The sequence below is a fragment of the Osmia lignaria genome, chromosome 6 (assembly GCF_051020975.1).
Source record: "Osmia lignaria lignaria isolate PbOS001 chromosome 6, iyOsmLign1, whole genome shotgun sequence".
Classification (NCBI taxonomy): Eukaryota; Metazoa; Arthropoda; class Insecta; order Hymenoptera; family Megachilidae; genus Osmia; species Osmia lignaria.
In genome coordinates, this window is record NC_135037.1 from 1,190,859 (window position 1) to 1,208,883 (window position 18,025).

At 34.4% G+C, this 18,025-nt stretch overlaps 1 protein-coding gene across 2 annotated transcripts in view; it reads right to left on the reverse strand.

Annotated features, from left to right (window-relative positions):
- Nucleotides 1-18,025, reverse strand: part of LOC117601351 (uncharacterized) — a 108,530-nt gene that overhangs the window by 38,052 nt on the left and 52,453 nt on the right. The window contains exons 2-4 of one of the 2 annotated variants that reach the window (XM_034318002.2): nucleotides 10,117-10,220; nucleotides 9,788-9,904; nucleotides 3,030-3,226 (exon numbers count right to left, since the gene is read on the reverse strand). In XM_034318002.2, coding sequence (XP_034173893.1) covers nucleotides 3,030-3,226; nucleotides 9,788-9,904; nucleotides 10,117-10,153 — 351 coding nt within the window. In that variant the 5' untranslated portion in view covers nucleotides 10,154-10,220. The remainder of the gene's footprint in view (nucleotides 1-3,029; nucleotides 3,227-9,787; nucleotides 9,905-10,116; nucleotides 10,221-18,025) is intronic. The other variant, XM_034318003.2, reaches the window with a different exon arrangement.

The window sequence follows — 18,025 nt, forward strand, 5'->3', positions numbered from 1 at the left end:
ATTTATCATTATCACAATACTAATAAAGTATGAAGAATAAAAAGCCAAGAATAAAAAGGATCAGATGCTGTATGTATTTTGTGTAAGTGAAAGTTATGTCGATTTTTAATACCTACTTTTGTATGCACTGTGGGTTGTAGGTAGGTGATCGGACCTCAGTAAAAACAGGTAAGGGGACAGGTAGAACCCTCTCAGACTATTTAAGGAACGTTTTGTGTTTGTCATTCAGTTTCCATCAAACCTTTGTATCATTTGTGACGGGTTACCGCCGGGGGTTTGCCGGCTCAGCCGGTAAGTCCGGGGTTCAGGTGATCGAATGAATAATTCAGTTGGATATGGGTGAAAAGAATAGATATATCTCGCTCTAAATCTACAAGTTATGTACTTACTCTACGGACATAGGCGTCCTATCAGTCTAATGTGTCCATAAAACTAACGATCTTAAAGCTAGCGGTATCGAGCGGTCGCGGTCACGGCGCGGTTCGCTCGCGGTGTCGAGCGGTCATGCCACGGTCCGGTTCGATCACGGTGCGGACCGGCGGAGGTGGGGGGATTCCCGGGATCGGGTGCTAGATCGGGACGGTAGACACAACCCGTCCTCACCCAGGCAGTAAGACGACCTTAAACGGGTCAACGTTCGTAGACACGTGTACGTCCGGTCCGGCGGTCGGGAGACCGCCGCACAGTGGTCTGTCTATTAGTAATCTAACGGGACAAAAGTAAAAAAACATGACCCCTCCGAAATGAATAAATGTTTGTTATATCAGAAACGATTGTGACAAAAATATTATAATAACATGGTATGTAACTTTATATGTATTTTATGAATGTAACAATGGTCAAAACAAATGCAAGCCGGTCGCTCAGTTACGGATTGTTAGAACTTATTTGTATCCGTTAAACGTTAAAGGAGCGCGATTGAATCACAGTTTCGGTTGTTAGTATTTTAAATAATGGATTATAGACGTACAGGTAAGTAGTAAATCAATCCTCAGCCATGAGTATCTTAATTTGCAACTGTCAGAAATAAAATATTGGCAAAAAAATCATGGAAGTTTTCAATAGTTTTTTTTGGAAAAGCTCTGTACATCCAGGAACCTGGTGGAACCTGAAACTATTTGTGCTGTTTTATTCTATTTGCTTTATAGAACAAATTTTGACCAGTTATAGCTGCAAATATTTGCAACTCTGCATATCAATTTCTCACCTTTTAAAAAACCCCAAAATATGAATTTGGTTTTAAAACACCCTAAATGAGAAAGATGTGAAAGTTTTAAGTCTAATAAAATAATGTCGATGGTGATTTTAAAACAAATAATAAATATTTCGGCTTAATTAATGGTTTACGTACAACCTGTGACTTTTGTCCCGCTAGATTGTCGAAACAGACCACTGTGCGCCGAGAGAACTCTCGGCAGTGGCCAGGGACACAGCGGTCGGTATCGCCGGACGGCCATCAACACAACCCGTCCTGACAAACGCTGCTGGAGGAAAAATCGTAGCTGATCGTGTTTCGTATTGCTCATCCGAGTACCGATCTGGCTTCTATTGCCTCGCGGCCCGGTATATCTTCGCTCGCGACGCCGTTCGCCTCGCGAGTTCGCGGCGCGCGTGGTCGCCCCCTGTCGGCGGCGTGGGTACTAGCGGCGCGCGTGCCGGCGTGGCCCGCGGTTTCGCGGCCTCGTGCTCCTCACACATTAACATGGCTCAAGATAAAGTGCATTTGTATCATTGCATGCTCTACGACAGGCCTGTCCAAGTAGGGGAATCCACTCCTAGAACACATGTTTTGGGTCCCCTTCCAACGCTGCTCCTTCAAGTAAGATGGGACGGTTCCGACTACCGTCTCTCCGTCTTTCCTAGCGGCGGTACTGTCTTCTCGGAGAGATGGTAGTCGGAACCGTCCCATCTTACTTGAAGGAGCAGCGTTGGAAGGGGACCCAAAACATGTGTTCCAAGAGTAAATTCCCCTACTTGGACAGGCCTGCTCTACGAGTTCCAAAAAGGCAGTAACGCAATGCAGGTAGAAAGAAACTTATGTGGAGTGTTTGGACAGGCTGTTGTAACAGCTCGAACCTGCTAAAGATGGTTCGCAAAATTTCGATCAGGTGAATTCTCCTTACAAGATGAGGCAAGGATGAAAACATCTTTGCGTCAAAAAGCGGGGACCCTTTCTCTAGGGGAGTGGATAAACAACAAGAACGATGGCAAACAGTCATAACTAACGAGGGAAATCATATTTTAAAATAAAATTTAACTAATAAGTAAGAATAAATATTTATGTTTTCTTAAAAACGACAGAACTTTCGCTTACACCTAATACATATACTTATTTTGTAAGTAATTTGGTGATACCTAAAAACAATTAATTCACCTTCTATCTTTCTCTTATTATGCATTTTTTCACGAAATAAACATCTATATTTGCAAATTGTTTTTTCAATTGTTTTATGAGATGTTTAGGAGTTTGGTTCTGTCAAAACAATTATCCGAACGACGGATTACCGGCACAATTTTTTCTCCTTATTAGTTCGGGGGTCCTTAAGACCAACACTAAAATCTTACTGGAATCTTAGGCACTAATTCCAGGGACATAAAGTAAACCCTTCTCTCATGAAGCTCATCCTCTTCGATTCTAATGGATTGCCTTGCCATTTTATCCTCCGGGGATGAGCTCGAATACCGTCTCTTTGCAAAGTTCAAATACCGCTTATCATGTTGCCATGCAAATTTTCTTGCTCCGATGTCAATTTCTATTTTCAATGCTACGAAATTCTTCAAAACTAATCAAAAGTTCTTAATGAAGGTGATTGCTACAGTGGGTGGGCGACCATTTCAATTGTTTTAATACCATATTATAAATGTAAATGTTTTGCTATTAGATTGTTGGGAAAGGCCTTATATCATTCGAAGCTTATAATTTAACGAAAATAGCTATATAAACTATTTAATATAGCTATATTAAACAGCAACATATCCTCAAATTTATCAGTAAATCAACCATAATATTGAGTGCAAAATATTCTTACCTGAAGTTGATTCTGCTCGATTGTAGTACAGCTTGGTCTGTGTTGTTGTTGAAATTTTGGTTGATATGGTTCCAACATCCTGATCTTACCCCATCGATTGAAGAACAAAGCAATTGCTGCGGCCCATAGGAAAAGTACTAGAATAACTATCAAAGCTTCTTCAGCTCTGACTACAACTGCATCTGGCCCTAGAACACCTATTATAACAATTTATACTTTTATTTACAATCAATTATTTCGATGGAATACTATTATGTATATGTATATATGAATATAATTATTATGTGTTGACACGTAGGTTTAATGGCGACAAACAATGACACAAGAAAACATTAGCATGATTAAAAAGGATTCCGAGAATAACTGATATATAATACAATATCAGAACTATTATAATATAAAAGGTCTGACTGAAATATTATAGTTATGTAGAACCATTATTCTAAATACAGTGGGCTACAAAAGCATTCGGACACCGTTTAAAACAGAATATCTCTTTTAAAAATCAACCAAATGACTCGATGTTTTCTGAAAAACTATAAAAATTAATTTACTAAAATGTGAACTTTTGTCGCTTTAAAAAATTACAATTTGTCAAAATTGCGAAAAAAGTGGTGAAGGGCAATTTAAAAATTTTTTTATCTGTCTGTAATTGAAATTTAAAATATGCATTTTGTAGATCTAGGTAAGTTATATGTATACTGAAAATTTCGTCGGGATCGATCATCACAATTAGAAGTTACAAGCAATTAAAATTAGCGGAATTCGCAATTTTTCATGTAAGATCATAAGTAGTCATGTTCTTAGGTAAAAAGTCGTAATATAATATTTAATGACTTCAATTACTGTAAAATCGGTACAAATATTCATGCTAGAACCATTTTGGAACTAATATATGTAAAGGTTTTAAAATCATAATTGAAAACGATAAGTAACTTTTGGGTAATTAACAATTACATTACGTAACAAATAATTCTGTATTATTCTGGCCTATCATTAATAATGTGCAAAATAAAAATGAATTCAAGTAATGCTGATGTAGTTTCATAAATGAGGGGATCACAGAGCACTTACCCCAAAAATGTTTCTTTTTCTTTTCATTTGGGTTAGTTAAACCAGTATTGAGTTAAATGCCTCAATTAAGGATATAATTATTGTGGTACTTCCCACAGTCATCATTAGAAAGATCATTTATAGGTAACTTTCTTGCAAGTCCTTATCTAACTATCCGAGTATAATTATCCTCCGACCTAACTTGAATCTCTCGAATCTGAGGAATCCTTTAGGGATTTAAGGAGTTAAAATCATCCCAGAGAATATTGTATACACTCCGGTCTGCTGGTAGTCTTAAAGCTTGTTCAAACTTAGATCGCGTTCAGTCACGCGACGTGACAGATAAAGCAACTCAAACCACAATTACCACCTCTTCTTATTATTAGTCATTTTCACGTAAAAAACTTCAAATTTTGCGAAAATACATTATTGTAAAAGAAAATGTTTTTACAATTCTTCTCAAAAAGTACTCTATACCGCGTATCTTATACTTTTTCAGAATATGAATATCATAGTTATAACGAATTTTTGTGAGAATTATGTCCAAAAAACGTGTATTACTTTTCTGTATTTCACTGCTACTCCTTTAGAAATGCTACTACTATGCTTTTACTAATATCATAAACGCTTATGAACATATGTATCTATGTAACATATTTTTGTTCGTTATCAATTATTTTATAGTAGTACCTGTTTACGATAATAGCACCTATAACATTTAATGGTGGTGGTATTCATATTTTATGATAGTGGAATCAAATCACGTACACTCGCGATCAAATCAGGCTTTCCTAGGAGAAATCTTGATATCCTGGTCTCCCCCTCCTCCCCCTCGCCGTAGTCTTCGCAGATTTCCAAGTTCCCGATCTCCCTTGTAGTCGCAAACCCACTCAGATTAATTTTCCGTCTTAAGAATAAAATTCCTTTCTCCGACGACAGTTAAGTATGGGGTCTTCCGTACGTGGTACAATGATTGACAAAAGCCGTGAAGAAGTAGTTTGTCCATGCCCGGTGCTATTTGGCTGCCAGACGGTGGATAGTAGATTATTTCTTTTTAACACCGCCAGTATAAGTAAAAAGCTTGGGTACGGTAGAGCGGGTTTCTAACTCTCCGAATGACAATAACCTTCCTTGTAAGCTTCTTCGGATTTCGAAGTTTTAAGGTTTTGGGGTTTCTGGCCCTCGCCGTAAGCCATTTCTTCCCCGGACTCCTGCCTTTCCACTTAGGCCCTAAGTGGAATGTTTAAGTCGTATAACGACGATGTAGGGGTGGAGGACCCATACATAGAGGTTTGATGTCTCCCACCACTTCTATATTAACATCTAGGTGAGAATATTTTAATTGATATTTAAGTTATTGTTGATATTTTTCAGTTATATGTGGGCGTTGAGTCGAGAGAGGGTTTCGTCTCCTCGGACGACTTGAGTTCGGGCCGGGGACCGCGAGGTGGCGGCGAGGTGATGGTGTGTTCTCGTAAGCGCTCGCTCGGCATGCCGTTCGAATATACAGGGCGTCCCAGAACTGGGGTAGGACCCGTGGAAGGATGATTACTGAGGTCATTCTAAACAACTTTTTCCTTTGCCAAAATGTTGCTTAAGGCTTCGTTTTCGAGTTATTAACGAAAAACACTGGCAAATCAGAGCGCGCTTTTAACGCGGGCCGAACCGCAAGAGTGTTGGGTATGCTCTGCGTTCAAATCGTGATCGTGATCAGGTGCATCGGCACCACGACGGTGTAATAGGATTCGTTGTTCATGAGCAACCAATAGGGGAAGTTGCCGATATCGTACTAGTCTCCTAAATCGTGCCACATTCAAATTTTGCTTAATGTTGAATGGCGGTACCAGCTAGCAACATCTTTTATAAGCTAAGACATTCCTATAAAACCTTAAATAGTGTATCAAAATCAATTACAGTAGCTGTTCTAACAAATTTGAAAAAGCAGATCAGCCTAATGTAAAATTTTAATCATGTTGCGCTTGCGCTGTCTCTTTTAAAAATAATTTAATGATATTTATTTTTACACAAATATAAGCCTACGTTTTTATGTGCATGCGCCAATTTTCAAGTCATGTTAAAACTTACTTATAAATTAAATAAAATAAAATTATGAAAGAGCCGGCGAGTAGCCTAAATCGTACTACGGCGTAGTTTCCCAAATCGTACCAGTACGAGTTAAACAATTGATCAATATTGTTTTTAGGTTATAGTTATGTCAAAAAGAAAGTACGGACAGTGAAGTGCAAATAACATGAATAAGGCTATAATAAAACACACGTCTTCAACTAGTGCATCTGCAAATATTTCTGTATCGCTTAATGAAGAGGAGTGGTTCTGCAGTTTGTATGAAGAAGTTCAACTTGAAAATATAATACAATGTTTAAGGGTACATGAGGCCTGTGCAGGCGTGTCAAAAGCACAAAATGTTATTATTGTCCTCAATGTTAAATAAAATCAGTTTATTATTTATAACTCAGAGATAGGATGTTGGAAACCAACCAGTACGATTTAGGATACCGGTTGCCAAAATCGTACCTTTGTATCATTTTTTTACTAATGCATGTAAGACGTAACAACTGCTTTCAAAATGCAGTTAACGTTGTCCACAGGTTATTTAAATGATATTTTATAAAATTGCTCAGCTAAATTCTCAAACAGACATACCAGAGCTTCATTTTCGGCAACTTCCCCCTAATTCGATACTATTATTCCTTTCTTTTTTAATTCATTATTCGATACAACTTTTGTCTAACAAATCCTATTATACCGACGCGGTGCCGATGCACTTGATCACGACCACGGCTTGAACGCAGAGCATACCCAACACTCTCGTGTTTCGCCCCACGCTAAAAGCGCGCTCTGATTGGCCAGTGTTTTTCATTAATAACTCGAAAACGAAGCCTTAACCAACATTTTGGCAAAGGAAAAAGTTGTTTACAATGACCTCAGCAATCATCCCTCCACGGGTCCTACCCCAGTTCTGGGAAACTGTATGTATAAGTTCCGAATAACGGTACAATAGGTGGCTGGGGCAGGGATCGTCTGTTGTCAGCCCCACTGACGAGTCTGATAAACGATCCCGAGACGAAACGTTTTTCTCCGCCGGCATCCTACATATACTATAATAAATTTTATAATATTTAGTAACGAAAAATTACATTGTTCTTAAATTACCTTTGATATTAATATCGTCAAAATTAAGATTTCACGAATTCCTACTTCTCCTATGTTGTCATTTTCCCTACGGAAACTTGGTTTGTTCGTAAGTGTACTTGCTTTTAATATACATAGGAGAGAAGGTCATGAAAGTCTCAACATACGTAAATACCCTTACATTATCAAGGTTTTTTAATAGTTCATTTCTCGCGTACTAAATATTGATAAAGGTAATGAGAGTAGATATACGAACTGATGTCTAAAATATGCATGTGTTTACAAAGCTCGAAAACCGTAAGAATCTACCTTCACGAAAATTCTATTTGCTATAAACAATCATTTAAATATAACAGTTTCATTTCACAATGTAATTATAAGCAAGTGTCTCACAAAATACATTATAATTATTTATTAATTCTTTTTCTATAAATTAGCAACTTTAGTTTCCAAATATGAACTAACAATTAAATGTACAATTTCAGATATTTCATAATCAAACGAAAGAATCAAGTAATTATGCAAAATATTAATTTCATGTACATGTTACCGTTACCGGCAATGTATGAAAAGCAGGCATTGTATAGGATGTCTAACCAATATATGTATGTATAGAATGCCTGACGTTTTTGGGCAAAGTATGAAACATCCGAATTTTTTTAATATTATAAAAACTTTTGCTAGGTATTGTAAGGTTTTTGTAAAATAATTATTCTAAAAATTAATAAGATAAGAAAAAATTCCGAAAGGTGTTTAATTAAAAATTTTAATTTAGAGGAAAAGTAATATTGTTTATATCAGGATTTAGATCGATATTGCCTAGGCATTCTATACAGTGCCTGCGTTTCATACACTGCCGGTAATATATACATAAATAGTGTGTAACAAATAAAGATTTATATTCTACGGAATAACGTCATATTTATTTAAGCCAGCTGTTTACATTTCGACATAACGGAAGAACAATTTCTCAGGAAAATTGGAATCTGTAACTCTGTAATTTTAAATTTGTTTTTACATCTAGCAAAGGGTCATTAACAGAATGATACTTGAAGGATTCAGTTTGCGTATATTGCAAAGTTATTAAATTTTGAATTTTAATAGAGTCTAGGTGTAAAAATAAACCAAGGAATAATGGTGTAAAAAGTTGAACATTGAAATTAGAAATATGTAACACTAACTTGAAAAGTTATATAATAGAGTCTAAGGTTCCTTTAATTTTTTTAATTGCCTAAGAAAACTTCACTAATATGTTCAATGAAATTTAGAAATTTTCTAAACTTCAGACAGATGGATCAGACACATATTGCATAAGTAGGAAAAGATATGAATGAAAAAGTAATTTTGAGCAGTGGTAAGTTACTTTTCCTTGCAATTAATATGTGAGAATTTCATATTTCAGGATAGAGGCACATTTTGATGCGACAGTTTTTTTGCAACAATTATTTAATGACACGAAATGTCATACCTCTGTCAGCATGAGAATCAGAAATCGTATTGTTGTGATATTGGATTTCATGTCGCGACTTTAATGGGTATATTTTCACGTGACAGCAAATCGCAATTTTTACTGGCATCGTGATACGAAACCTCATATCTATGGTCGTCGTGAAAATTCATAATACTGCTATCATATGATTAGATTACATTTTGTAACTTTAATCTCACGAAATTAAATTATTGTCTACGATTCTAAGGTTCTGAACCTCTAAAATTCCAGAATTTCAAAATAAATAAGTTCTAAAATTCCAACATTCCGATGCTCTAGAATCCTAACATTCTGGAATTCTCTAGTTTAAAGATTCTAAAACTCTAAAACTCTAAAATTCTAAAACTCTAAAACTCTAATACTCTAAAACTCTAAAACTCTAAAACTCTAATACTCTAAAACTCTAAAACTCTAAAACTCTAAAACTCTAAAACTCTAAAACTCTAAAACTCTAAAACTCTAAAACTCTAAAACTCTAAAACTCTAAAACTCTAAAACTCTAAAACTCTAAAACTCTGAAACTCTAAAACTAGGGGAGATTCGAGGATTCTAAAATTCTTTCGTGAAATCATGCAAAATGCAAGATATCAAATACTTGACACTGTTAATAAAACTATGACAGTTGGTTTATACCAGGAAAAAATTCTGGTTACACCAATAAAAATTAGGTTATTAAAGCCATTTAAATACTGAGAAGTTGAACATTAATTATTATTAAGAAATTTAGTAAAAGTGGAGTTAATTAGTTCCCTAAATATCGTACTGCTTTGTTGAAGCTACGTTTTAATTTATAATTGAGGGATCTTTGAAACTGCATACGATATAGTACATACTTTACACGGAAACGCAAATTGAGAGTTGTTCGCTTAATTAAACGTTGGATCAATAGAGTACGATGAACTGAAAGCGAAATAGACTTTGAAAGAACAGTCGGCTCTTGAATTTTTTGACGTTTCTCCATTTGAAATACCGAAGCGGATAAAATTGAAGGCCTATGTGAAAGTTTCTGAACAAAAGCAGGGAGAGGTATAGTCTCTAGGGTTTTGTCAGATTTTCAACTCACCATCCGGATAGGTGGAATTGATTTCAGCAGTGACATCCAATTCCGGTGGCATTGATCCAACTGGAATCGAATCGTCCGGAGCTTCTTCCAGCTCCAGTTCGATCTTGGTCACGTGTCCTATACAAATTAAATCGTTGCAAAATATAATTGCACACAAAACAAATAGAAATTTTTCAACTACACTTTTGCTTTCAACACGGTCAGCTTGGCTGACATCATAAAATGTTGCACTGGTCCAACCTAACCCGATTTCGGTTAATCGTTCGAAACTTGATTAACTAAGATAAACATCTTTACTAAAGTTATTTGTACATTGTTAAAATACGTACCACTGTCAATGATATCCTGCTGTTTGTTCTGTGGCATTGTGACATCGTGTTTTTTAGATTGATTTTTTCCCTCCACACTGGCAGTAGAAAACTTTCGCGTTGTTCTGAAATAACAAAGATGAGAAAACTTTTAGAAGAAGTTTTCATCAGTATGTAGGTGGGAAAAATATAATCTGAAGTAGTGTAGGTATACATTTTTTATACAATTAATATAGGAGTTGAAACAATTTATATGTACAATTTATTTTCGTGATAAAGTTCATAAGTTACATTGTTTTTAAATTTTCTGCTTCGTACATATTTATAAAAATGTCGTATCGTTTATCTTATGAAAATATTTACTATTAATTATACTTTTTGAGTATTTAAACAATCTGAATTATTAACAAATATTTATTTAAGTAATAAGCTTTAACACTTTAATTATATGTAGAAATGGAATAGGTAATACATTTGTTACACGCATATAAATCACTCGAATGAAATTTCAGATCGGTACTTTGAGGTTTAAAACACGAAGTGAGCTCTGTAATATGTAGTATACGCATATATTTCAGCCGTTGACGTTGATGTATCCATCATCCATCCATGATATTTTAGATAAGAACAAATATTTGGACATTTTAAAAGCAAATTTGTTGAAAGACGCTCATAAGATAAGGATACAAAACACTTTTAAGCGAAGAACTTCAATCGAGCGCAAATTTACATGGAAGTTTGTGTACTTTTCGGAAATTATGTAGTAGATTTACTTGAAACCGCAAATTATTGTTTATAACAAAATTATTTAAAGAGTTATTTAACACTATTTCTGAACAATGTCTTTCGGACAAGCGCCTCGAATTCTAAATAATTGAATAAGTAATAAAAAAGAGAACAATGCAAATTTTCAGAAGGTTTGTATTAATATGTAGGATGTCCTATGTAAATGGGCTAACTTGTATTTCTGAAATGGTGGAAAATAGATGAAAATTCCATTGGACAAAATTATGGTGTCAAATGGAACATTATCTGTTCTGAAGGCGTTCCAAAGATTTCAAGGTCGATTTCATCTTTTTATTCTCTACAAAAGAGATAAAAAGAGATCACTAATCTCTCCTTAAGATATCTTTTGAATTAACTAATTTTCGACCCAAGTGCTTTAATACATTTTTATAAAGAATTAAGAAACGTTTGACGTTATAATAAAATACACAGGACCATTTAAAAAAATAAACTTAATTTTGAATTTTTTTTATACGCCTCCACTTTTGGAAGTGACGCATGTATTACGTGATGTTCCAGTCGTCGTCATTTAATTTTGACTAATGATATTTTTTCTGTTTTCTACTATTTTGGAGATATAAGTCCAGTTACACGAGACACCTTATATAATAATGGAAGGTACCTATCTAGGAAATTAGATTTAAAAATTAACTCACCATATCCTTAATAATTAATTTGAATACGTCTGACTACATACATATGTCCATTCTTATTGTTAAGATGCAATTTTTGGGTGCCATTGGCGACGGGTTCAAAAGGTATGGGACTTTGAAATTTTCATATTTTTAAGTGCAAATGATTAGATAACATGAGAAATCGAAATATAAAGTGAAAATTAAGTATAAAGATAAAGGCATGAATTTGAGATGATTAGATGATGTTTACTAACAATTAAGATGAGTTTCAGGGAAAATTGCATGTGTGATGCAATTTACACTTGTGTGATCATTTGCACTTAAAAATATGAAAATTTCAAAGTTCCATAACTTTTGACCATTCCCTTGTGAGACCATTTGGAATAATATCCAAAATGGCTTATAGAGTCATTATTTAGAAGTCATATTGTCCATACAATTATTCCAACTCATGTAAATAAATTTATTTATTTAATAATTATTTAAATTTGTGCAGTTGAGTACTCATTCTACAGTCGAGTAATGAAATTAAGAAAATCAGAAATGCAGTTAATATGTTTGAATTCGATCTGACAACTAGCAGCTCAAATACCTGCGTTTTTTTAAAGTACGTTAGGTTTCTAGGATTAACAAATGACATTCGTCGTTTGTCGAATAGTAGAGCTCTGTCGGAATACTTGAGTTCAAAGAGACCTAGGCACTCGCACGGTTTCAGGAGTTGTTAAGTGGCATGCAGCGTAACCGCTGTTCTATTTATCGAACAATAAAACGAAAGAGTGAAAAACATTTTTTTCTCTTAGAAAATTACGCAAGAATCGTGATTCGAAGAAAAAACTGCGAAATTTAACAAATAGTGGTAGTTAGAACAGAAAATTTCGCCAATTAATTTTACGCAATTAAATCAATTGCAAATTTCTTTAAAATGGATTTGCATTTCGTTTTCATATTGATTGTTTCATCGGAACATGTTGACTAAAAGTGAGTTAAAGTACACTATTTAAAAAATTAACCATTCTGTTGTTTTATATAATATTGTACTTTAATATATTTTTAGACAGAAAGTTACGACAAATGCATTTATGTAAAAAAGAAGTTTACAGTTTCATTGCAAAAATACGAATAACTTTCAAGTTTTGTGACTTTAAAACAAAATCTTTTTTACCATTATAGATGGCCGTTAAAACAGTATACCTTTATTCTCCGAAGTTTTTTCATAGAAAACAATTTTCTATTAATAACAATAATTTTATTTTAGATGTTCCCATTTAAATGTTCCGTTCTGTATTAAAACATTTCTTTACATTTTTGTAAATAATAATAAATACATATCAAATTATGCAAAAGTTATTTTTCTTTTTATTTGAAGTTCACTTTGAGGGGATAAAATCATTTTTGAAATTTTACCAAACTGTTCATTTTTGTCTCTGTAATTCATCAACTGTAAAGATAGAAAAGAAACTTTTGATGGGAGATTACATTACATATACTTAAAAAAACACGTAAAACTGTGAAAATATACATATTGTACAGCACCGCGGATGGTAGTCTTTCCCAAGGAAAATGGCGATATTCTGGACTCCCTCTCTTCGCAGGTTTTCCAATTGCCCGGGTTCTCGGCTCTTTTTGAAGGTTTTCCAGCTTGCCCCGGAGTTCCTAATTCCCTACTTTCCCCGTAGGCTTTCCCTTTTTCGGCCTCCCACCCTTTCCCATCCGTAGCTCCGGGAGAAATGACGATGTAGGGGAAAGGGTCCCATACATAGATCAGGCCTGTCTAACTGCTAGAAGAGAAAAAGCCACTGCTCCCACTCTTACCGCTTCAGACTTCCCCCACCACCCAGTAGCGTCAGTAGTGGGGCAGCGGTTTCTAGCAGTTAGGACTAGGAATACGCGTCAAATATTGGACGAATCGGGAAACTAACTGGAAGAGTGGGAGAGCAGAGCGCGAGCTGCGTGGTAGGGGAAGGAGCCATGAGCGGCCCGCGGGCCGCAAGTTAGACAGGCCTGATATAGATCTACGGCGCACCACCACTTGCTTCTAAACGTTTACGCAGGAGAATTTGAATTGATATTTAAATTGTTCATGTTTTTTAATTATATATTAAATTTTATAATGTTTAATACATAATTAGAAATTACATTAATTTTGTCTAAATCACTTTTAATATTACTATCATCAAAATTAAAATTTTGAGAATTCCTGTTTCCTCTATAACACTATTTTCGTTAGGAAAGCTTACTTTGGCGGATACTGTACAAATATATTTGTATATAGTTGGAACTTTTTGTTGGATCGTGGGGAGAAATGAATCTTACACTGTCTCAGATCTTTGTGCTTAGCAAAGAATATATATATTTGATCATGAATTTTTCTTCACGTGCTTGCACTCTCTCGTTCGCGATCACACACTTCTCTCTGGCAACGTCTTCTCCCAACACGCACCTCCTTCCACGCATCTTTCGCTCTTCCTTTCTCTCTCTCTATCTCACTCTCACACTCTTTCTCTCCTCGTTCAATCATTCTTTCTAGTTCATTCTCGATTCTTTCACACACACACACACACACACACACTTTTGGGTTGGAAATCTTTTTTTATCAGTTGAATGTACGACACGCAAATAAACTCTACATTAATCAGCATAATATGATTCGACATGCAAAATAAGGAAGATTAAGAGAGAGAAAAATTATATTTCGTACGAACCATCTAAGAACGCTGTTGCCAAAAGAATCAGCTATTAAGTTGGCACAAGAGAAAATTCTCTCTGGACTAAATTGCGACCGGACACGAGAAATAGCTTTGCTACGACAGTTCTAATCGTAAAAAATTGTAGCTGAGTTCTGGTGACAGCATTGCAGAGTATGGTGAAATTTAGAGAAAAAATATTTCAAATAGTTAAATACAATTCAAATAAAATAATGTTTTAAATAAGAACCAGAATTTCAGTGAATAAAATAATCTGAAATATAAAATAAAATATTTTAGTCGCGAATTTTTAATGTGTTTCAGATTTACCTTGAAATTCCAAATTGAGTGAAATATGATATTATAACATGTAAGAAACCTTAATAGTTAGCAAGGTAAATTTATATTATTTTTCTTAAAATTTAAATGCACGATTAAAGTAAATGAATTTCACTTATATAAATATTTAACGACAGTTAAAGAAACTTATTTATTTACTGAATAGCATATCAAATATATGTATTGCGCCCCTTTTGAAGTTATCGCAAAATAAAAATTTTTTTTATGATATTACTAGAATATTTAACAGAATATTCCACTAATAGAATAATGCCTAATTTTACATATTTCTGACAAGAGTTTAGATGTACTAATAAGTATATATTTTGCTGTTAAAGTGGATACACAACATAAATAACAATGGCAAATGCACCACGAAAAGTCAAATCTTGATTTGTGCCACATTTGTCATAAATCATTTAGTAACCACTGTTAGTCGCGCTTAATGTGTAAACTCTGTGACGTTTCTAGTTTCGTTCACGGAACGAAGCCATACCGTGCTCATAATTCCTTTTCATTCCTCTTATCGAATATTCCATTTCAGTATCGTTGCATCTATACCTTTGCAATACAAATGGGATTTGCAGACACACGTCAAAGCTGCAATTTTTCTCTTCGACCGAATATACATAGTCGACGAATGATCAAATATTAAATGAGAAAAACAAGTTTTTTTTTCTTTTTTGTGTGTTTCTTTTATTCAAAATAAACAATTTTACAGCCAATGCTTTTTTACTAAGCTTCCACCACGATCCTGATTAGGTAGACAATTGAAAATGTTTGAATGGTAGAAATACTGTTCAAGCGAATGTCTTTTAATTACAACTTTAGTTTGAGAGATAAAAAATAATCAATCGAGATCAAATTACATGAATATTGTCGATGATGAAGTATCTATTACAAGAGCAGAAGGAACGGTGGTAAAAAATGCTAAAATCTCATTGCATAGTTCAGAGATATTGAATCGAAGAAGCAATATTTTCTCATGATTCTTTCTTTAAAATATTCTTCGTACAATTATACAGGGACGTTTAAAGTCCAATTTTGTAATTTTGATTTTAAAAGCTTATAAAAAAGTATGCTTTTCTAGAAAAACATTTGTTTACAACTTTTTTTAAAAAGCACTTTATACGTCGGTGGATATTTATATTTATGTGGAATATGAACATCATAATTATGATGCGTTTCTATCAGAATTGTGTCCGAAAAACGTGAAATACTTTTCTCTGCTTCTTCTGTAGACCCTTCATAACTATCAAAAGCGTCAAGATGTATCTAGATTGCATCAATATCAACCCGTCCTTGATCAGTAACAAAAAAGTAAATAGGACTTTTTCCTACTAAGGACCTTTTTTCTAGGGTCGACGCTAGTCTACGGACGAAAACGAGTTCGTACCCTGCTTAACTTTTTTAGCTGCCAAATCCGTAATTTTGTAGATTTCGACATAGACCAAGCGGGATTTTGTTCAGGGCAGATCAATAAATTTGTCTAAATATTTTTGAACTCCGTAAATAAATGATATGAAATGTGTTGTGGTGATTTAAACAAATGATAATACGATGAGATTACGTTTGGCAAATGAACCGTTTAAAAGAGAATTTCTTAGGTTGCGAAGAAAATTTAAGGTGGTTGTGTCATGAATGAAAAACAAAATTCAAATGTTAGGACATTTACATATACAGGGTGTCCTAGAAAGAGTGTAAGCCCTTTAAGGGGGTGGCGGCTGGGGACATTCCAAACAACATTTTCATTTGCGAAAATGTTGTTTGAAACTTCGTTTTTGAATTGTTAAGGAAAATAAATAATAAATAATGTATAATAAATAAACTAATCTCACAATCAGACAGACGGTTTGATTGTAGGATACATAACTTTTCATGTAACATTGACTCAAAGTAAATAAAACTCAGTGTAAAATATGCATAAAATAAATATTTCACCGGCTGAACTATACTTTAGGGGACACAAAATTATCCACTTTTTTCTTCTCAATCTAATAGTTTTCGATGCGTAGAATTCAAAAATGCAGGTTTTAACTGTCGAAATGCAGCGGTTTAAAAGTTATGAGCGTGTAAAGTTTGACACTTTTAGTGCATTTGCTACGTTACTGCGACGCCATATTGGCTTCTTGTCCAATGAACGGTGTCGCCAGCAGCAGACAGAACCACGTGGGTGACGACCATTTTAGCGGGCAAAGTCAAATGTTTTAGTACAATCAATAATTGGATACAAGCTATTTACGAGGAGAAGAATTACGGTTTTCCTAAAACTGTACGGTAAATCATCTCCACTTTCTTAGAGTAAGTTACGCTATATTCTTCTATAATTCTATAGTTTTTTAAAGCAACTTAAAAATGTAGGATTATAATTAAAAGTATATTTTCAACCAATGCTTTTCCTATACTGTAAACATTACCTACATGTTGTGATTTCAAATGTCATCACCTCGGTTTTGGTACAGCTAACCTTTTTAAATTATCATCAGTGTTTAGATATCATTATTATTTACGTCTAGCTAAATTTTGAAGCAATTTTATAAAATAGGCGTAACCACAATATAACCATTTCGAAGGTTTACAAACGTGATAAGTGATAGTAGCACCTCTAGTAGAGTAGCAGTGAACACACAGAAAAGTAATTCAAGGTTTTTGAACACTCTTTTGAAATCACAGTTATGATATTCATATTCGGGAAAGGCATACCAACGCAATATAGAGCGCTTTTGTGAAAAAATTATAAACAAAATTTTCTCCTAAAACAACGTACTTGTTACAACATTTTAAAAGCTAAAATTGCAAAATCGGACTTTGTACACTGAAATTGCATTGAACTTGTCGCAGTGAAGTTGGCCACGCATTCACTCACCGACGCGGCGTGAATGCGTTAGTGAATTTGTAGCCAACTTCACTGCGACAAGTTCAATGCAACTCAGGGTACGTGCTTGTAACTTGTTTCTCAATTTCCTCGTACGAGGTCCTCAAAATCAATTCTTATAGGCAATGCAAATCAGTCGGATAATTTTGTGTATCCTATTAATTTGTAAAATTGTATAAAGTCAGAAAGAATTCATTTTTTCACCTAACCTAACATACAGGATGTTACAGCCCAAGTGTTACAGAGCTGATATTCCGTAACTAGTAATGACACAAAAAATTGTTGATATGGAAATTGCACGGTAAAATAGCAATTATATTTTGGCAGAAGTAAAAAACTTTTTGCATTATTAGTTTAAGAGATATGATGGTCAAGTTTTGTTTCTTAAATGGAACTATATATTTTTTTTCAGATCATGTGATAGTGCTTTTCGAGACGAATTTATTATACTTAATGTATACACCCGATTTTAATTAGTTTTCAAGATATAACGTTTACAAATTTCCCGATTTTCAGTGGATACGTCTCGGTTTGACGTGAGTGGCAAATCGTAAAAGCGGCCCTATTGTTGCGGTAAGTGCTATAGCGGGGATCTACGCTAGGAACGGCAG